General features: G+C 45.1%; 1 protein-coding gene across 2 annotated transcripts in view; it reads right to left on the bottom strand.

The window, feature by feature from the left end:
• Positions 1 to 4,708: 4,708 nt before the first annotated feature.
• The window catches only part of mbtd1 (mbt domain containing 1), a 61,819-nt gene continuing 43,536 nt past the window's right edge, over positions 4,709 to 22,991 (bottom strand). For both annotated transcript variants that reach the window (XM_078225859.1, XM_078225858.1), the window contains 3 exons: positions 16,588 to 16,662; positions 9,334 to 9,419; positions 4,709 to 7,611 (listed from right to left, as the gene is read on the bottom strand). In XM_078225859.1, coding sequence (XP_078081985.1) covers positions 9,382 to 9,419; positions 16,588 to 16,662 — 113 coding nt within the window. In that variant the 3' untranslated portion in view covers positions 4,709 to 7,611; positions 9,334 to 9,381. The remainder of the gene's footprint in view (positions 7,612 to 9,333; positions 9,420 to 16,587; positions 16,663 to 22,991) is intronic.

Genomic DNA, 22,991 nt, shown 5'->3' on the forward strand with positions numbered 1-22,991 from the left:
ACCCACCACCTCCATGATCATCCTCAGCACCTTGCTATATAAAAGTCAAATCGTGTACCAATTGGCTAGCACACAAAACAATACATCAAATCAAACTGACTCAAGAACAGCTTCTTCCCTGCTGCCATCAGAGTTTTAAATGGACCTATCATTTTATGATCTTTCTCTACACCCTAGCTATGACTAACTATATTCTGCAGCCTCCCTTATGTACAGTATGTTTTGGCTGTATAGTGTACTTTTTATTACTTTACTATTTTTAATTTCAATTGTTTCATTTGTCCACTTGTAAATCTAACTTTCCACCTTTTCCCTCCCACCCCCAATCTCGAACGAATAAAGTTGAATGGTGGAGTAAACATCTATTGTCTTTTGAAGTTTGCAAGGGGACTAATTAATTTTGTTTCATAACTGTGCCCTCCCCACCTAAAAGAATGGTGATAGACTGGTATGGAGCCAGAAACGGTTGTGGTTAGTATTTCAGTGGGAACAATATCAAGGTAGCAAGAAGTGGAAGTCTTGTAGGCAAGGTAGAAACTGGAGAGATATCAGTTACACAAGTGAAAACCCTAATTACAGCACCATCTACAAACACAAAGATACTTTGTGGATTGATATTTTGTGCTAATTGGAACAGATTCCAACAACTGAGGGAAAAAGAGGGTATTGGGTGTAGATGGAGAAAGATCAGCTACAAGAAGAATGGTAATATTAGCTTTACAAAGCAATGGTGACAGTTGAGCATGCTGGGACCTTTGGTCAAGCTGTGATTAAAAACAGATGCAGGTTGCAGAGTCACTGTGAGCTATGACCAGGTCTGGGAGCTGTGACCTGAAGCTTCCTGTGTTGACCAAATACGGGGAATTGTTCAGTTGGAACTAGACTCTGGCACCCAGATTTATAGATTGTTATGTGTCTTACATGCTGACTTAGATGAGCGTTATGGAATTGTTTAAAATTTCATTTACTCTTCCAGTCATGTGATCAGTTTCCAGTTACATCATTGGCTGGGTGCCAGAGAACCTTCTGGAAAGTTGAAACAATGTGGGTAAAAGAGGTGCTTCAATCCTTTGGCTCTTGTGATAACTCTAGAGATCAACCATCGCAAGAAGTGTGCCCTGAAGAATAACAGAAGGGCCATGAGGACAGATACTACATCGGGAATGAACCTGGCCATTTCATTCTAGTCATGATGTGGAGATGCCGGCGTTGGACTGGGGCGAACACAGTAAGAAGTCTCACAACACCAGGTTAAAGTCCAACAGGTTTATTTGGTAGCAAATACCATAAGCTTTCGGAGCACTGCTCCTTCTTCAGATGGAGTGGAAATGTGCTTGCAAACAGACACAAAATCAAGTTGCAGAATACTGATTAGAATGAGAATCCTACAGCCAGCCAGGTCTTAAAGGTACAGACAATGTGGGTGGAGGGAACATTAAACACAGGTTAAAGAGATGTGTATTGTCTCCAGACAGAACAGCTGGTGAGATTCTACAAGCCCAGGAGGCAAGCTGTGGGGGTTACTGATAATGTGACATAAATCCAACATCCCAGTTTAGGCCGTCCTCATGTGTGCGGAACTTGGCTATCAGTTTCTGCTCAGCGACTCTGCGCTGTCGTGTGTTGTGAAGGCCACCTTGGAGAACGCTTACCTGAAGATCCAAGGCTGAATGCCCCTGACTGCTGAAGTGCTCCCCCACAGGAAGAGAACAGTCTTGCCTGGTGATTGTCAAGCGGTGTTCATTCATCCGCTGTCGTAGCGTCTGCATGGTTTCCCCAATGTACCATGCCTCAGGACATCCTTTCCTGCAGCGTATCAGGTAGACAATGTTGGCCGAGTTGCAAGAGTAGATACCGTGTAGCTGGTAGATGGTGTTCTCACGTGAGATTATGGCATCCGTGTCGATGATCCGGCACGTCTTGCAGAGGCTGCTGTGGCAGGGTTGTGTGGTGTCGTGGTCACTGTTCTCCTGAAGGCTGGGTAGTTTGCTGCGGACAATGGTCTGTTTGAGGTTGCGTGGTTGTTTGAAGGCAAGAAGTGGGAGTGTGGGGATGGCCTTGTCATTGATGAAGACGAACATCTCGCCATGTTGAAGGCTCCGGAGGAGATGCCGTAGCTTCTCCGCTCCAGGGAAGTACTGGATGACGAAGGGTACTCTGTCCACTGTGTCCCGGGTTTGTCTTCTGAGGAGGTCGGTGCGGTTTTTCGCTGTGGCGCGTCGGAACTGACGATCGATGAGTCGAACGCCATATCCTGTTCTTATGAGGGCATCTTTCAGCATCTGGAGGTGTCTGTTGCAATCCTCCTCATCCAAGCAGATCCTGGGAATACACAGGATCTGCTCGGATGAGGAGGATCGCAACAGACACCTCCAGACGCTGAAAGATGCCCTCATAAGAACAGGATATGGCGCTCAACTCATCGATCAACAGTTCCGACGCGCCACAGCGAAAAACCGCACCGATCTCCTCAGAAGACAAACACGGGACACAGTGGACAGAGTACCCTTCGTCATCCAGTACATCCCCGGAGCGGAGAAGCTACGGCATCACCTTCGAAGCCTTCAACATGTCATTGATGAAGACGAACATCTCGCCAAGGCCATCCCCACACCCCCACTTCTTGCCTTCAAACAACCACGCAACCTCAAACAGACCATTGTCCGCAGCAAACTACCCAGCCTTCAGAACAGTGACCACGACACCACACAACCCTGCCACAGCAGCCTCTGCAAGACATGCCGGATCATCGACACGGATGCCATCATCTCACGTGAGAACACCATCGACCAGGTACACGGTACCTACTCTTGCAACTCGGCCAACATTGTCTACCTGATACGCTGCAGGAAAGGATGTCCTGAGGCATGGTACATTGGGGAAACCATGCAGACGCTACGACAGCGGATGAATGAACACCGCTCGACAATCACCAGGCAAAACTGTTCTCTTCCTGTGGGGGAGCACTTCAGCAGTCACGGGCATTCAGCCTTGGATCTTCTGGTAAGCGTTCTCCAAGGCGGCCTTCACGACAGCGCAGAGTCACTGAGCAGAAGCTGATAGCCAAGTTCCGCACACATGAGGACAGCCTAAACCGGGATGTTGGATTTATGTCACATTATCAGTAACCCCCACAGCTTGCCTCCTGGGCTTGCAGAATCTCACCAGCCGTTCTGTCTGGAGACAATACACATCTCTTTAACCTGTGTTTAATGTTCTCTCCACCCACATTGTCTGTACCTTTAAGACCTGGCTGGCTGTAGGATTTGCATTCTAATCAGTATTCTGCAACTTGATTTTGTCTGTTTGCACTGTTTGAGAGCACATTTCCACTCCATCTGAAGAAGGAGCAGTGCTCCGAAAGCTTATGGTATTTGCTACCAAATAAACCTGTTGGACTTTAACCTGGTGTTGTGAGACTTCTTACTACATTTCATTCTAAGCCAGGTAGTTTTCAGTTCAAGAATTGGAGCTAATTTTCAGTGAAAGAGCTAAAGTGTTGCAAGTTTGAGTTTGGTACCCAAAGTGTTAAATAAAGGAAGATTGTTAAGAAAATTAAGAGTCAACTCCTGCCCTGGTTTCTCACACTAAACTGGAATGCTTGGAAAGAGTTTGAATTAGTAACCGAATAATACGAGAGAGAATAAAATATTTCCATATTAAAGCAACATTAATTCCACCGCATAAAAAGCTGCTGAGACAGAGGATTTGGGGAATAAAAACTTGTCTTTGTTATGCTGTAACCTATGATTATATAACTGGCACCAACTTTCAGCGTCAGCAAGAGATAGAGTCATAGTGGTTTACAGCATGGAAACAGGCCCTTCGGCCCAACTTGTCCATGCCGCTCCTTTTTTTTAACCCCCTAAGCGAGTCCCAATTGCCCACATTTGGCCCATATCCCTCTATATCCATCGTACCCATGTAACTGTCTAAACGCTTTTTAAAAGTCAAAATTGTACCCGCCTCTACTGGCAGTTTGTTCCAGACACTCACCACCATCTGCATGAAACAATTGCCCCTCTGGACCCTTTTGTATCTCTCCCCTTAAACCTATGCCCTCGAGTTTTAGACTCCCCTACCTTTGGGAAAAGATATTGACTGTCTAGCTGATCTGTGCCCCTCATTATTTTATAGACCTCTATAAGATCACCCATCAGCCTTCTACGCTCCAGAGAAAAAAGTCCCCGTCTATCCAGCCTTTCCTTATAACCCAAACCATCAAGTCCCGGTAGCATCCTAGTGAATCTTTTCTGCACTCTTTCTAGTTTAATAATATCCTTTCTATAATAGGGTGACCAGAACTGTACAAAGTATTCCAAGTATGGCCTTACCAATGTCTTGTACAACTTCAAGACGTCCCAGCTCCTGTATTCAATGTTCCGACCAATGAAACCAAGCATGCCAAATGCCTTCTTCACCACTCTGTCCACCTGTGACTCCACTTTCAAGGAGCTATGAACATGTACCCCTAGATCTCTTTGTTCTGTAACTCTCCCCAACGCCCTACCGTTAACCGAGTAAGTCCTGCCCTGGTTCAATCTACCAAAATGCATCACCTTGCATTTGTCTAAATTAAACTCCATCTGCCATTCGTCAGCCCACTGACCCAATTGAGTAATTTTGCTCACCAGTCATACAAATAATTGCTGATGAAATTTATACATTTCCCACGTTCAAACAAAGCAGGTCCATGGACAAACTGAAGAACAGTTTCAATCCATTGAAAACGTTTTATTAAGTGTAAAAAAATGACCATTTAGTGAACAATTTTCTTTTTACACAAAGCTGTGACTAATGCATCTAATGTTTAGTGAAAAGTATTTCTCTGAAAAAAGACAAAGAAAAGTTCTCTGTTTGGATGTACAGATGCTGAGGAGTTGGCAGCTTCTTGCCTATAGCCACTGTACTAAGTAAAAAGGAAAAATTACATTTGTACAATTATTGATTTGGATTATCAAAATACATAGCGAAAACAATATACAAATCCCACCTTTAGCTACAACATTGCTGCCCTGCGTGATGTGGCAGGGAGCAGGGAAAGAATTTCTAGGAACTATGTATATCTTATTTTCCCTTTTTGCAAATTTATCAAAATTCGTGCGACTGTAGAACAGGAAAAGAAGTTTCAAATCACAGTTTCTCAAAATCCCTCTGATAAGAAATGATGATCCATATTAAAGATTCATGTAGCACCATATTACAAAGATCAGGGATGAGCTCACATTCTGTAAAAAAAAACTGCTGACACTCGTGTTTACCCCAGCACACCCAGGGGTCACCAGGGCTTTCTGCGCAACACTAGATTATCTGGCTTCTGAATAAAGAACCAATATTTTGGAGGGAAGGCCGCAAAGCAGATTGCTGGTTTTGGGAGGGATGGGGGGAGTGGCAGACAGGGATCTGCAATTCCATCCAGTCCCCATTCTCCCTGCAACCTGCATTACACACCAACCATTCTCACCTACAACGATCGGTGAGGGCAATGACACTGGTTCCAGTCACTATCAGAAACAGCAGCTGGTGGGAGATATGGAGGGTGGTTGCAGTGTCTCACACTCTGTGAACAATATGCTCAGGAGATGACAGTATAGTTATCAGTCAGGTTCAAGCCTGTAAGGTTTACTATTAAGTTCAAAGTTTACATTTTGATGCTAGTCGGGAAATAATGTTGCTAAATTTAATCCATGACCTCCCACTTTAATAAGGGAAAAAAAATAATCACACCTTGGGGACAACTCTCGAATGCTAAAAGCTGGCTGGAAAGCCAGCTTTTAGCATTGGTTTCTGGGTAGTAGGGGAGTTCAGAGAGCACCTGCTCCTTTCTCCTGCAGACACCCAGGGCCTGTAGCTGCTGTGTTGTCACGAGGCAGTACCTAACATTGCTACACAGGCCCCATGTCCAGCTACTCAAAGGAAGAATGGAAAACATTGATGGAACCTGGATCCTAGAACATTGGATTCCAATGCACTGCACTGAGCTCAGGGCTTGCATGGAGGCAGACCATCATCTCCCCGTTAAAATCAGCTTCACAGATAAATCACAGCAGAGCAGAAAGGGCGGAGAGCGCAGTGGTGGGACGCAAGTCCTTTTTGTGCACCTTTACTCCTTCTAACCACACCTACATCTACCCCTGCATGGGCTCAGGGACATCGATCCACGGGATCAGGAGGTGGACTGACTGTCAGTGTTTGAAAGACCTAGTGTTTGGGTTGATAACAGTGACAAAATCAGAAGGTGGGTGTCTGTTTATTTATGTACTTCAAACAGAGTGGGATCTTTCTTCTCTCAGCTAGTGAAACAGGGCCCAGCTTGTTGAAGTGGTGAATGGCAGTTTGTAGATGCTTGCCCACCGCTCCCTGGATGCTGGGAGGGGGGGGGGGGGGTGGTGAGTATGGAACAGAATTCCTCCTCCCGCATGCTCAGCAAGTAACTGGTTCCAGGGCACTGGTAAAGCAAACTCCCTGCCTGCATCCTTGGCCCAGGGCAAAAGACTTAATACACTTCAATCGTGTCTCTTGCAGAAGTTACCACTGTGAATATCATCATCCAGGTGAGGCAGGAGTTGTGTTAGGAGGAAAATGGACTTGGATTTCAAACTCTAACCAAGGGTGAAATAAACCCTGAAGCTGCAGCACAAACGGAGGCCAGCGTGTGAGATCCGCCCACAATCTGCTGCTTTCAGATGTTCTCTTTAGCACCAGACCTCCAATCACTTCAATTATTCCCTCATTAGCGTTAAATAATCGGAAAATTAAATAGCAGTCAAAAACCAGGTTGAGCACAAGAATGCCAACAGTGAGAGAGTACCAACGTAGTCACTCGTGAGGCTCCAGAAGCGACACAAAAATCAATTTAAGTTAATAAATGTTGTCACGTATCAGAACTTCAGTCCTTGGGTCCACACCACACTCGACAATAAAACACTACTGGCTCAGAGGATGAGAATTGGCTGCACCCTAGATACACATGCACACACACAGGCAATCCGCGAGACCAGGCATCAACTTCCTGAGAGGGGGTTTTCTTCTGGTTTTAAAGTTTATACTTTAAAAAAAACAACCAAGTTCAACCTCAATTGACGAAATGAGGTGAAAGAGTCCGGTGTGTGATGCCTATGGAGGACGCAGAAGCATTGGAAGTTAACATAACTTCACCTGAATATGTAGTCACAGAACACTCTCATGAGCATTTCACCAAAAAAAGTTAAACACCAAAAACAGACATTCTCCCCTCCCATCCCACCAGCAAAGTCACTTCAAGTACAATATACAAGAATGTCCAACATGGGAAACGAAAACTCAGTCTTTTCTTCACCCACCCTGAACCAGAAAAACTGTCCAAATGTACAATAAAAAATAACCATTGAACTGCCTTGCAATCACAGCCCGTTGGCCCTGCGATCAACTGCTCCAATGTTGGTGATCCAACTGATTAAAAAGAGCAGATGCTTCGATCAAGGGTCCCTGCTTGATACAAGCGTGGAGGCCGTGTCTTCGAGGTTGCTGGTTTAGCTGCCACGTCACCATGCTGTCCTGCTTAGGAGGCATCATGAAGGAACCAGAATTCGGTGACATCCATAAAATTCACCTCATGCTCCAGTGAGGTCACTGCAGACAGAAAAGGACAAGGTTATAAAAGTTCAGAGAGTGTGTTAAAATACAAATGATTTCAAGAGCAACTCTCTCCATTACCTCTGCTCCTTGTGGGGAGGTCTGAAATTTAGACATGCCTGAGACTTCATAACCCAGGGTATACAAGCTCGGCTGAAGCACTGAACAAGGCAATGGGATACATGTCTAATTCTGTACACAGCAGACATGGGAAGGGGAGGAGAGAGACCAAATGAGGGTGAGCTGGAGGATGAGACTTTGCTGTGACCACAAAGAGCCAATGATGAGGTGCATGAGTGAACTGGACGATACAGTACAAGTGAAACAAACACTTGAGTAGATACAGGAGAGAGACAGGTTAGGCTTGTATCTGCTGGCGTTTGGAAGATTAACCCACAACTTGACTGAAACATACCAGATCCTGATGGGTTTCTGATAGGGCGGATGGGGTAAAGATGGTTCCTCTTGCAGGAGAATCTAGAACTAGGAGTCACTGTTTAAAAATTAGTTGCCCACTTACAAAGATGAGGAGAATTTTTCTCAGAGGGTGGTGAGTCTCTGGAACTCTTCCTCAAAAGGCAGTGGAAGCAGAGTCTTTGAATATTGTTAAGGCAGAGTTAGATAGATTCTTGATAAACAACAGGGTGGAAGGTTATTGAGGGATAGGTGGAAAAGTGGAATTGACATATCAAATCAGCATGATCTTATTGAATGGTGGAGCAGGTTCAGGGGGAGAATGGACCCACTCCTGCTCTTAATTTGTAGGTTCATACGAGACAATAATGGGTTCTGGTGGGAAATCAATGCTAGCACCTGGAAATTCTTCTCAGGAGCAGCAAAAACTAAAGACCAAACTGTCTGCTCAAGACACAACTCTTCAGGCACAATGTAAATAGATTGCAAGACCTACTCACGGGTAACCTGATGGTGGCACTGTAGGACAGATCAACACAGACTGAGACTAACAAGGGCCCACTCAACTTCTTAAAATTATCCCAATTTTATTTAAAGGATTACAGAGTAAATTTATTTTTAAAACACATAACATCTGCCAGCACAAGATCAGATTAATCCGTTCAAATAAACTAAACAATTGAAGAGACGGCACCCAGCAGACAGGGAGGTGTTGAAGAGAGGGCATGGTTATCAGGAGCATCACGTCTGTAGCCACTTTATAAAGCAGCAGTGAAAGATTTATATTCTCAACTCTCTCGAGTTCTCCACATCTCCAGCAGCCATCAGACCCTCCCCTCACCCTGCTCTCCCCCCCACCCCAGCTCAGATTGCGACTTCTGTTGCACAAAGGAGAAAGGATTGTGCTAACACGACATATGACGAGGCAACAAACTGGTCAAGCCACATAAACCATTTACTCACCTGTGCGTAGCTCAGGCTGCGGGTGTGCCAGTCCCACCCCGTCTCCAACCAGTTTCCAGAAGAATTACATTCCAGTTGTTTTCTCACACCCTCCCCCCTATCCACTCCCATTGGAAGCCCCACATATCAGTTCTTCTGCCTCGTTACCTGCTCCAAGGCACCTCATTCCCTGTCTACTTACCACAAGTTCATGAGCAGAGCCTGGGGGAAATCACTCATTCAATGCCCCTCCCCATCACAGAGTTAATTATAGACATGGCATTGCAAAGTTTGTAGAACGAGGCTAGTAGCTGCCAGTGGAAACACTTACACAGTAAGGAGAAGGGAAAGGTTTCCACTTACCTGGTAGCTGCCAGTAAACGCTGTGGAGAGATGGCCGGCAGCCTTAGGTCACCAGATGATGATGTCTCGGTGCTTACTGCTGCTGGCTGAAATATACATGGAAATGATACAGGTCAATACACCACATACAACAGCCATCAGCTAGTGACTACCAAACACAGGAACAGCCCCACTTCAATTCTCTGCTCAAGGAGAGTATTATTACAGATCAAAGCAGCTCCTGACCTCAAGTTGCACGAGAAAAGCGAGGAAGAGGGGTCAGCACAAGGCAGTAAAGCCAGTCCATATTACCAAACCAGTTACTGAGTATTAGGCATCTTGCTAAGCAGCAACGATGACAAACTAGAATTGCTGGATTTGCAGGGACCATTAGGCCAACCTCTGGCTGGTATATTCCCCACCTCCAGAGGGTCAGATAGTGGAAAAGGACTGGACAAATAAAAAGCAGCAAAACAGTAATGCTACAGACAATTGCTAAACGATGCCTATCCAACGTTATAAATGCGACATTATACACTTTGGTAGCAATAATAGGAAGGCAGATTATTACTTGAATGGGTCTAAACTGAGAGGGGTGGCTACTCAGCGAGACCTTGGTGTCCTCGTGCATCAGTCGCTGAAAGTAAGCGCGCAGGTACAGCAGGCAGTAAAGAAGGCAAATGGTATGTTGGCCTTCATAGCGAGAGGATTGGAGTATAGGGATTGGGATGTTTTGCTGCAATTGTATAGGGCGTTGGTGAGGCCACACCTGAAGTACTGTGTGCAGTTTTGGTGCCCTTATCTGAGGAAGGATGTCCTTGCTATAGAGGGAGTACAGCGAAGATTTACCAGGTTAATTCCTGGGACGGCAGGTCTGTCATATGAGGAGAGACTAAGTCTGTTAGGATTATATTCACTGGAGTTGAGAAGAGTGAGTGGGAATCTCATAGAAACTTACAAAATTCTAACAGGGTTAGACAGGGTAGATTCAGAAAGAATGTTCCCAATGGTGGGGGAGTCCAGAACTAGGGGTCATAGTTTGAGGATAAGAGGTTAACCTTTTAGAACTGAGGTCAGGAGAAATTTCTTCATCCAGAGGGTGGTGAATGTGTGGAATTCACTAGCATAGAGAGTATTTGAGGCCAAAACATTGTCTGATTTGAAGACGCAGTGAGATATACTCTTGGGGCTCAAGGGATCAGGATATTGAATATGTTCAAGGTGAATGGCAGAGCAGGCTCGAAGGGTCGAATGGCCTACTCCTGCTTCTAGTTTCTATGGCTGAATTGTACTGTGTACCTCAGTAAGAAGTTTAACAACACCAGGTTAAAGTCCAACAGGTTTATTTGGTAGCAAAAGCCACACAAGCTTTCGAGGCTCTGAGCCCCTTCTTCAGGTGAGTGGGAATTCTGTTCACAAACAGAACCTGTGTACCTCAGTCAGGATAGGATTTTAGAACGATGAAACCACAACACGCCCTGCTTTCCTGTCAGGGAGTTTCAAAGTTAGTCAGAGAGCAGGTATTACAGGAGAATCTAGGGACAGAGCTGAGCAACATTTGACTATCAAACCTCAGACACATGACTGCTCCTCCTGTACATAATCAGCCATCAACTGACACTGAAAGATCAGCTGAGACCCAGGTGCCTATTGACGGCATCGTAAATAAAGGTTTAAAATACATAGGAACAGTGCGCTCTGAAAGGAAACACTTGTAACCCCCACAGGGCAGAGTGGGGCGGGGGCAGGTTCACTGTGGCAGTCAGCCAAGTACAGCAGGATGGCTTGGTGCTGTGCTTGATTTAAGGACTGTCTCTGATCATGGTGAGGTGGATAGTTAAGGTTTATAAACAATACAGCCAGGGACCTCCTTTCCTTATTAATACCCATCCTGCTTAGCGGACACTGAGTAGGCTTGGCAATGCTGGCACCCACAATCAAATAACCATCACATTACAGGATCACAGACGAACAGAATCTCAGCAAGGCTCCTCACCTTCAGGATCAAAGTTAACATGGTTACACAAAACGGAAACCATAGGAACATAAGAGATAGCAGGGTCCAGGCCATTCAGCCCCTCAAGCTTTCCTAGCCATTTAATCAGATCATGGCTGACCTGACTGTGACCTTAACTCCGACCTTAACTCCACTTTCCTGCCTGTCCCCCATAATCCTTGACTCCTTATAGATCAAAGAGCATGTCTGACAAATTAGAGTTTTTTGAGGATGTAATTAGTAGGGTAAATAAAAGGGAACTGTAGATGTAGTATACTTGGATTTCCAAAGTTATTCAACAAGGTGCCACACAAGACTGGGCCTCGTGGAGTTAGAGTAACATATTAGTTAACGGAGCAGGAATAAATGTTTTTTTTCTGACTGTGACTAGTGGAATGCCACAAAGATCAGTGCTGGGGCCTCTGCTCTTCACAATCCATATCAGTGACTTAGCAAGCTTAGACACATTATTCAGTCTCTGTCTGACAGTACACTACGAGGTGGAAATGTATGCTGTGAGGAAGACACAAATGCTGCAGAGATATAGACAGGTTGTTAGTGGACAAGATAGCAGCTGGAGTATTACTTGGGAAATATGAAGTTAGTTGGTGCTCAGTGTCACAAGTAGGCTTACATTAATATTGCAATGAAGTTACTGTGAAAATCCCTGAGTCGCCACACTCCAGCACCTGTTCGGGCACACAGAGGGAGAATTTAGCATGGCCAATACACCTAACCAGCACATCTTGCGGACTGTGGGAGGAAACCAGAGCACCCGGAGGAAACCCATGCAGACAGGGGGAGAACATGATTCTGCAAAGACAATGCCCAAGCCAGGGATCGAACCTGGGCCCCTGGCACCGTAAGGCAGCAGTGCTAACCATTGTGCCAAAGGGTTTTTTGATACTCCCTTGTTAAATACACTCAGGCTGGGACAGGCAGCTATTTGCTGTCTCAGGGAATCAAGAGATATGGGGAACAGGCAGGAGGATGGAGTTGAGGCAGTAGGTCAGCCATAATGGTATTGAGAGGCAGTGCAGGCTGGAGGGACTGAACGGTCTACTCCTGCTCATTGTGTTCTTGACAGAAACGCAGGAAAACAAGCACGATAAATTTGCCAAACGTATACTTTGACCTTGAAGCAGGGGCATTCTGAGTGGGATTAACTACATCAAACACAACTCCTTTCATATTACAGTTGTTAGATTACCTGTTCTGAGCCTGGCATTGACCTGTCTGCTAGTGCTGGGAGGCGCGAGGGCCTCCGGGGCTGGAAAAGTTCTGTATGGAGGAGTCAACTCATCATCCGCAGAGAAACTGCTGCGCGTCCCGCCACTCATGGGCAGGATCGGCAGACTGACTGGCTTCTTCCCAACCGGATTCTTCCTTTCTAAACATCAGGTCAAACTTTGTTAAGCTCTCATTATAGCGTTCTAAACTTTGGCACTAAATTCACTATCTTATTAAACACATGGCAGGAGCAGAGCTCGAGTATGTACCTGACCTATTACTGGGTCCAGTTGCTCCTGGTGGAAGCTCAACACGATTTTGTTTTGGTCCCAGTTGGTTGCTTCTAGGCAATGTCTTCAACATTACACTCAACTTCCACTCAACCTCCCTGCCCAAACTCCCTTGACATTCAAGTAGGCAAACACATGGTCATAAAGCCCAGGTTCAGTTCCTTGTCAATGCTGAATAATCTCTGTATGCGCACACACCAGTGTATCTGGACAAGCAAAGAGGGGGGAAAAAAACAGCCCCCACTCAGTGGTGCCTTCACTGACTCTGTTAGATCACTTGGTGGACAGCAACTCAGCCACGCTCCGGCCTGTTCTATTCAAGAATGGTCATATTTTCCTTTTAAGAACAGAAACAGATTGTGGTAAAAGGCCATTCAACCCATCTAGCCAAATCTTTTCACAGTTCAGGATAGTTCCCTGATGGATCTCACCACTCTTCCAGCTCAAGCCTTAACCCTCCTGGATGAGGACAGGATCAGGCTGGGCTGTGATGTTACCCCAATCAACAGTCTGCAAACCATCAAGATTCAGGAGTAAACACCTCCTTAAATGAGGCATCCTCTCCAACCTGCAGCCCATTTTATTGAAGCAAAACTGTTCACCAGCAGTGAACAACAAAACATTTGAGAACTGGCTCAGGGAGCTTACTGAACTCAGCCATATCATAGAGCTAAATCTGTGTAACATACCCAGGATGTGGAGATGCCGGCGTTGGACTGGGGTAAACACAGTAAGAAGTTTAACAACACCAGGTTAAAGTCCAACAGGTTTATTTGGTAGCAAAAGCCACACAAGCTTTCGAAGCTCTAAGCCCCTTCTTCAGGTGAGTGGGAATTTGTGAACAGAATTCCCACTCACCTGAAGAAGGGGCTTAGAGCTTCGAAAGCTTGTGTGGCTTTTGCTACCAAATAAACCTGTTGGACTTTAACCTGGTGTTGTTTAACATACCCAGGGACAGAGAGGGAGAGAGAGAGAGAGAGCAACCGTCCAGGAATCACGTTCATAGCCAATCCTTCACTCATGTTGGCTTGCTCTTTGGAAGTGACCATGGTATCAAGCTTCCATTTCACTTCACAAAACCCTCAATCACCATTATTACAAAGCAGGTTAACACCCACCAACTCCAGTTGTGAAGTAAAAGATTTTAATGATAAGCATTCCAAAACACATTTTACTTTCACCTACATGGCACAACATTTCTCTTCCTCAATACTCCGCAGCCACTTTTACTGCAAGTGGTTTTAGTGAGGCTGACAGATGCAGACTGGAAATTTGTAGTTGTTCTGAAGTCACAAGGAATAAAGTGCAAATGCTGAGTTTGTGCATGCAGCTGCCAACAGAAAGGAACAGAGGCCAGAAGTGGCAAAATTCACAATGCCACAGGTTGCAACAGGGAGTCTCCTTGAGAATTACGATGGCCAGTCAGGTCAAAATGCCACCAGTGTCTGGGCATAGGCTGCTGCCAATGCCCACTGACCCTTACCCCAAAAATCTCTCTCAAACTGGCAAGTTCAATGGAACCTGTACGATTGCAAGGTAATGCTGTGGCACAAATGGGTAAAAAAAAAAAAACACTACAGTTAAAGCAAATTGCATTGCACAAGTGTGATTTCCCCAAAATAATAACTGGGCAATTACTGGAGCACAGACAGGGGTCACTACCTCTCCTGTTAGCTTCTCAGGATTTCACAGCATAGAGGCTTCAAAAGCAGATGATCGCTGCATTCCAAGCATGGTTACAGATAGGATTTTAGACAATCTTTCAAACAAAAACTCCACAGAGAATCTCAAAGTTGTTACCAACCAGTCACTTTACTGGAATGTAGCTCATTCTTTGATACTTATTAGATAGTTCCAGTCCTTTTAACAGGACAAGAAACATGTACTAATTTAGAAACAGGCCACTTGATCCTTAATCAGCGCTGGCATCCTTCTCCATATAAGCAATCTAGTCTACTCCTTCAATTCCCACACCCTGAAAAGGAAAACTAGAAAGTTCTTTTAGGTATTCAGTGAACTGGAAGTGAGATTTAAACTAAACCCTGAGGGATATGCTGTTTTCAGACACATAACATATCCGGGATGTCCAAGGTGGAAAACACTATGCTATCATTGGTAGAGAGTGATTGAGAGGGCTGCTGCCGACAGGATTCCTGGAAATAGCTTCACGGGTTAATCTTCACGCCAGGATTGAAGAGTACATTTCTGAAAAGTTGTAGTTCAATGACACAAAGGTCAACAATTCAAACCAGAGTTGGGGGGATCCGCCGGACCCCGGATTCCAAACCGCGGGGGGGTCCGCCGGCACCCCAGCCTCCAAACCGCGGGCACCCGCCATCGCCCCAGCTTCCAAACCGCGGGCACCCACCATCGCCCCAGCTTCCAAACCGCGGGCACCCACCATCGCCCCAGCTTCCAAACCACGGGCACCCACCATCGCCCCAGCTTCCAAACCGCGGGCACCCACCATCGCCCCAGCTTCCAAACCGCGGGCACCCACCATCGCCCCGGCTTCCAAACCACGGGCACCCGCCATCGCCCCGGCTTCCAAGCCATGGGCACCCACCATTGCCCCGGCTTCCAAACCGCGGGCACCCACCATCACCCCAGCTTCCAAACTGCGGGCACCTGCCGTCACCCCGGCTTCCAAACCATGGGCACCCACCATCGCCCCGGCTTCCAAACCGCGGAAGAAACAGCTATCACCTTTAGTCCCAAGATTTACCAGGATGCTGCCTGGTTTGGAGGGTAGGTCATATGAGGAAAGGTTGAGGGAGCTAGGGCTATTCTCTCTGGAGCGGAGGAGGCTGAGGGGAGACTTAATAGAGGTGTATAAAATGATGAAGGGGATAGATAGAGTGAACGTTCAAAGACTATTTCCTCGGGTGGATGGAGCTATTACAAGGGGGCATAACTATAGGGTTCGTGGTGGGAGATACAGGACGGATATCAGAGGTAGGTTCTTTACGCAGAGAGTGGTTGGGGTGTGGAATGGACTGCCTGCAGTGATAGTGGAGTCAGACACTTTAGAAACATTTAAGCGGTTATTGGATAGGCACATGGAGCACACCAGGATGATAGGGAGTGGGATAGCTTGATCTTGGTTTCAGATAAAGCTCGGCACAACATCGTGGGCCGAAGGGCCTGTTCTGTGCTGTACTGTTCTATGTTCTATGAATTGAATCTCAATAATTCATTCGACAAGTGAGCATCCTTTTCCCAAATTCCAGCTGGAATTGGGCAGTCGTGTTGTGTGTACGTTTCAAACACATTCCAGCACGTAGACAATTAAACAATATCAAACAGATCACAATAGAAAAATGCAACAAGGACAAATGTCTGTGCACATCCTCAGGATAGTTCCATGTGTTTCAAAGCCAATACTGATTGGCTTCTTGGTGAAATGGATGTGATTAAAATACTGCAATGGAAAGCTCCACGATGAATGGAGCTGCTCAAAGACCAAGATCGGCCACGAAAGGCAATGTTTGGAAGCAACAGGCCTCCTGTTTCCTTGCCGGAAAGTGACTCACGCCTCACATTCTGCCCACTTGTGCCCCAGAAACACTCCTGCCAAGGATTCATCTCCACACAAGCTTTGGAAGAATGTTATCTTTTCACATCCAGGTGTTTATGAATAATAAATTCCTGGGAAACAAGGTACCTTCGAGGTGTTCAGGATATTTGTCATGGCATTAACACCAGTTAAACAATACGAACCAAAGATGACAGAAAATTCAGCAAAACCAGACGACCTACTTTTTTTGTGCCCCTTGTACTGGCTGGACTTTGCTTTCTTCTTCTTCATCACATTAGTTTGATTCTCCCTCGAGGCTGGAGATGAAACAGAAAAGCAACTTGAGAAGTGAGGCAAGAGTAACTCGCAGCTCACTCACCTGGATTTAGACATTCCCACTACTAAAGTACATAGCACAGAACAAAGGACTCACACACCACTGGCAGAAGTACAAAGAAGCAATCCAGTTGAGGAGTTCAAGAGCAATACTAGATTCACAGAAATACAGGTGTAATGTAAACAAAGCAGCTGTTTCCCACTTCACTGTTTCCACTCATGTTTTGAATATCCTATTTTAGAGATAGAAAGCATTTCCAAGGTTGTTCACTGAGATGCCATGCAAAATTAGGAACTGTTAGGAGGGATGGACAAAAGCTTGGTCATGATGTGGAGATGCCGGCGTTGGACTGGGGTAAACACAGTAAGAAGTTTAACAACACCAGGTTAAAGTCCAACAGGTTTATTTGGTAGCAAAAGCCACACAAGCTTTCGGAGCTCTTAGCCCCTTCTTCAGGTGAGTGGGAATTCTGTTCACAAACAGAGCTTATAAAGACACAGACTCAATTTACATGAATAATGGTTGGAATGCGAATACTTACAACTAATCAAGTCTTTAAGAAACGAAACAATGTTTTGTTTCTTAAAGACTTGATTAGTTGTAAGTATTCGCATTCCAACCATTATTCATGTAAATTGAGTCTGTGTCTTTATATGCCCTGTTTGTGAACAGAATTCCCACTCACCTGAAGAAGGGGCTAAGAGCTCCGAAAGCTTGTGTGGCTTTTGCTACCAAATAAACCTGTTGGACTTTAACCTGGTGTTGTTAAACTTCTTACAAAAGCTTGGTCACAGAGGTGGGTTTTAAAAGGGTCTTATGAAAGAACAGGAGGTGATGCGATGCTAGAATTACAGATTCAGATTGAGCGAGAAGACAGAGTACCATACTAGAGTTTTAGCACTGGGCAGAGGTAATTACAGTAAGAGTTTTAACAACACCAGGTTAAAGTCCAACAGGTTTATTTGATAGCAAGATGGTATTTGTACTTTAACCTGGTGTTGTTAAAACTCTTACTGTGTTCACCCCAGTCCAACGCCGGCATCTCCACATCAGAGGTAATTATACAGAGGAAAGAGTTGGTCCAAGTAGACTGGGCACAAATAATTGAGGGCAGGACAGTTGAGGAACAATGGCGGATGTTCAGGGAGATATTGAATATTTCTCAAAAAGTATATTCCTGAGAGGAAAAGGAATTGCAAAAGGAAGAAAAAAATGTTCCATGGCTAGACAAGGAAGTCCAAGAGGACACAAAGGCAAAAGCTAGGGCAGACCAAACTGCAGAAGCCAGTGGTAAGCTGGAGGATTGGGAGAACTTTAAGGTTCAGCAAAAGGTTACTAAAAATAGAATCAAAAGAGCTAAGATGAACTAAAAAAGGAAACTAGCAGAAAACAAACACAGATACCAATAGCTTCTGTAAGTATATAAAGAGGAAGAGAATAGCTAAAGTAAATGTTGGTCCTTTAGAGGACGATACTGGTGAGGTATTAATGGGGAACACAGATGGCAGAACCAATATTGTGCCTCTGTCTTCACGGTGGAGAAGATTTTCCAAAAACTGTAGTTAATGCAGAGGAACTTGGTGCAATAACCATCACCAGGGAGAAGGTATTGAATAATCTAATGGGATTAAAGGCAAATAAATCCCTGGGACCTGATGGTCTGCACCATAGGGGATTTTCACAGTGACTTCATTGCAGTGTTAATGCAAGCCTACTTTTTCTTTCTTAAAGGAGGTGGCAGCAGAGGTAGTGGATGGATTGGTTGTGATATTTCAAAATTCCTTGGATTCTGGTAAGATCTCGATGGATTGGAAACACGCTAATGTGACACCCCTATTCAAAAAAGGGAGGGGCAAAAAGTAGGAAATGAGAGGCCAGTTAGCTTGACCTATGTGGAATCAATCATTGAGGGGATGACTGAGCATTTGGAAAGACAAAGCTCAATCCACCATTGTCAGCCTGGTTTTATGAAGGGTAAGTCATACTTGATAATCTTGCTCGAGTTCTTTGAGGACATAACCAATAAGGTGGATCATGGGGAGCCTATGGATGTGGTATATCTAGACTTCCAGAAGGCATTTGACAAGGTGCCACATAAAAGACTGATCCAGGTGGTGACATCGCAGGGGATTGGGGTAGAGCACTAGATTGGATTGAGGATTGGCTGACTGACAGAAAGCAGAAGGTCGGGATAAATGGGTCCTTCTCTGGCTGGCGAAATGTAACGAGCGGGGTGCCACACGGGTCAGTCCTCGGACCTTAACTCTTTACAATCTACATAATAAATGATCTGCAAGCAGGGACGGAGTGTAACATAGCAAAAGTTGTGGATGATATTAAAATAGGTGGGAAAGCAGGCGGTGAAGAGGATATAAAGCATTTACAGATGGATATAGATAGGCTAGGAGAATGGGACAAAATTTGGCAGATGGAGTTTAATGCGGATAAGTGTGAGGTTATCCACTTTGGCAGAAAAAACAGAAAGGCAAATTATTACCTAAATGGAAAGCAGATTCAAAATGCATCGGGGCAGAGGAATCTGGGTGATTATGTTCATGAATCACAGAAAGTCGGTATGCAGGTTTAAAGTTAAAGTTTATTTATTAGTCACAAATAAGGCTTACATTAACACTGCAATGAAGTTACTGTGAAATTCCCCTAGTCGCCACAGTCCGGTGCCTGTTCAGGTCAATGCACCTAACCAGCACATCTTTCAGAATGTGGGAGGAAGCCCGCGCAGACACGGGGACAACGTGCAAACCCCACACAGACAGTGACCCAAGTCGGGAATCGAACTCTGGTCCCTGGCGCTGGGAAGCAGCAATGCTAATCACTGTGCTACCATGCCACCTTGCAGGTGCAGCACATAATAAAAAAGGCAAATGGGCTGTTAGCATTTAGTGCAAATGGACTGGAGTATAAAAGTAGAGAAGTGTTGTTGCAATTGTATAGGCTGTTGGTGAGACCACATCTGGAGTATTGTGTCCGGTTTTGGTCTCCTTATTTGAGGAAGGATGCGGTGGCATTGGAGGCAGTTCAGAGGAGGTTCACCAGATTGATTCCGGGGATGAAAGGTTGACGTATGAGGAGAGATTAAACAGTTTGGGCTTGTACTCGCTGGAGTTTAGAAGGAGGAGGGGGGATCTGATCAAGGCATATCAAATTTTAAACAGGGATTGATAAAGTAAATGTAGACCAAATGTTTCCTGTTATGGGGCAATCTAGAACAAGAGGTCAGGGATGTAGGTTGAGAGGCGGTAGATTTGGATACCAGTTGACGGTTTCAAAATGGGAGTTGCCATCAATACAGTATTAGGATGGAAAGTGAATTAGCCCACTCTGAAAGAAAGGTTCTAAATCGAAACAAAGGAAACTACAAAGGTATGGGTGTCAGTTGGCCAAGATAAATTGGGGAACTTCATTAATAAGCATGGTGGTGAATAGACAATGGAGAATATTTAAGAAACAGGGATACATTTCCTTTCTGGGGAGGTGGTGGCTTAGTGGACTAGTGGGTAATGTTCTGGGACCCAGGCTCAAATCCCACCACAGCAGATGGTAAAATTTGAATTCAATAAAAATCTGGAATTAAAAGTCCATGACCATAAAACCAGTGTCAATTGTTCCAAAAATCCATCCTCATCTGGCCTACTTGTGACTCCAGAGCCACAGCAACGTGGTTGATTCTTAACTGCCCTCAAAAATGGCTGAGCAAGACATTCAGTTCAAGAGGTAATTAGGACAGGCAACAAATGCACACAGCTCATGAACAAAAAAAAAAGAAGAAAAGCCCAAGCATGGCTAACAGAAGAAATTAAGGATATTATTAGATCCAGAAAGGAGTCATATAAAGTTGCTCGAAAAAAGAAACAAGCCTGGGGAATGGGAGCAGTTAAAGATTAAGAGGGAGAGTAAACCTGTAATGAACATAAATAAAAACAGTCTGTAAAACGTTCTATAAGTAAAAAGAAAAAGATTAGCATACAAATGTATAGTCTAAAACAGGACAACTTATAACAGAGAACAAGCACTTGACAGAACAATTAAACAATGACTTTAGTTCTGTCCTCACAGAGGAAGGCTCCTGAGGAAGTAACTTTTCAGAAATACTAGGGAACCGAGGGTATAGTGAAGTTTATTAATTATTAATCACAAGTAGGCTTATATCAACACCCCAATTAAGTTACTGTAAAAATCCCCTAGTCGCCAGACTCCGGCATCTGTTGGGGTACACTGAGGGAGAATTTAGCATGGCCACTGCACCTAACCAGCATGTCTTTCAGACTGTGGGAGGGAACCGGAGCACCCGGAGGAAACCCACGCAGACACGGTGAGAACATGCAGACTCCACACAGTGACCCAAGCCGGGAATCGAACCCGGGTCCCTGGCGCTGTGAGGCAGCTCTGCTCACCACTGTGCCAGGAATTGACGGAAATTAGTACTGCTAAAAAATAGTGCTGGAGAAATTAATTAGACTGAAAACTGATAAGCCCAGGGCCTGATAATCTACATCCCAGGGAAGTAAAAGTGGCAGTTATGTTGGTTCTCAGCTTCCATTTTGCTCAGAGTGCTCAAGTGTGGGAGAATTAACCTTTTTTTCTGAAATCTAACACAAATTGCAAGTAAATTTTCTGGTTTACAAATTGCTGCTGGAAATGTGAAAATCCTTCAGATCTAGAGGTGGTAAAAACAAGGGGCCTTTGGGGGACTAGCCAGAGGATTAATTTAGGGCAGTTAGGAAGCAAGTTCAGACTGGTATGTGTAAACAGGGGAGACAGATTATAAAAACAAGCTTGCCAGTGCCTTATCACAGAGTGCCTTTTGCTCCGAGTGCTTAGGAGTTAAGGCAAGTGTGGATGATTAGGAAGTTGGGGGAGGGGGTATTGTTGTGTCTCGTTTTCCTTTATTGTGTCCACAGGAAAGTGGGAGCAGTTATAGGCCACGGCACGATGAGTGGACATATCTGTGTGATATCACAGCTAAGTGCCTGGTAGGTGGGTCCTTTTCTCTTCTACCTTTCTGACTTTGGAAGTGAAGGCTAGGTAGGGAAACAGAAATTGTGGAAAGATTAGTGATACAAGTAAAAACAAATTAAAATTCTAAATTAAATAAATTCTAATTAAATGAAATAGGGATGCAGGGCCAGGTGATATGTTGTAGCTGCAACATGTGGGAGCAGGTGGATCACAGTGGAAGCTGGTGGACACCACTGTGGTTCATAGCAACCTCATCTGTAGCAAGTTCATTGTTCAAGGAACTTTGGCTCAGAGTTTGAGAGCTGGAGTCTGAGTCTCAGACATTACGACACATCAGGGAGGGGGAGAGTTACCTGGATGCTGAGTTTCAGGAGGCAGTCACACCCCCTTAGATTAACTACCTTAAATTCTGTCAGGGGTCAGATTGAGAGTGAGGCAGGTAGAGGGATCCAAGAGGGAGCACTGCAGGAGCTTCAGCCCCTGTCCTTATCCAACAGGTTTGAGATTCTTGCTCCGTGTGGATGAAAGCGGGGACTATTGGGTTGAGCAAACTGACCATAGCACTGTGGTTCAGGGAGCTGTTTAAGTGGGGGGAGAAAAGACAAATGTAGTCATAGTTGGGGATAGGATAGTCAGGAGAATAGACACTGTTCTCTGTGGATCGAGAGTCTTAAAGATTGTGTTGCCTACCCAGTGCCAGTGTTCAGGACATTGACTCGGGGTTGGAAAGGAACCTGCATGGGAGGGAAAGGATCCTGTAGTCGTGTTCCATCTCGGTAGCAATGACACAGGTAGAATGAGGGAGGAGGTTCTGTGTTGGCAGTTTGAGGCGTTAGGCACAAGAATTGAAAAAACAGAGCCTCCAAGGTCATAATCTCTGGATTATTACCCGAGCCCCATGTGCAACTTTGCAAAGGGTACATAAAATTAGAGCTATGAATACGTGGCTCTCAAAGGCATCAATACTGGGGAAAGTGGGGGCTGTATCATTGGGACAGCCAACATCTGAACCATGCTGGGACCCATGTTCTTGCAGATCATATAACTAGGGAAGTAGAGAGGGCTTTAAACTGAAGAGTGGGGGTGAGGATTCGTGATGAGTCCGAGTGTCAAGAGAAAGCAAAAGGTAGTGACAGATCAAACAAACATACAATCATATGACTCTGTCTACACATCCCACTGCCTCGGAAAAGCAGCCAGCATAATCAAGGACCCCCATGCACCCCGGACATACTCACTTTCCATCAGGAAAAATATACAAAAGTCTGAGGTCACGTACCAACCAATTCAAGAACAGTTTCTTCCCTGATGCCATCAGACTTTTGAATTGAC

This window comes from Mustelus asterias, chromosome 12, assembly GCF_964213995.1.
Source record: "Mustelus asterias chromosome 12, sMusAst1.hap1.1, whole genome shotgun sequence".
Lineage (NCBI taxonomy): Eukaryota > Metazoa > Chordata > Chondrichthyes > Carcharhiniformes > Triakidae > Mustelus > Mustelus asterias.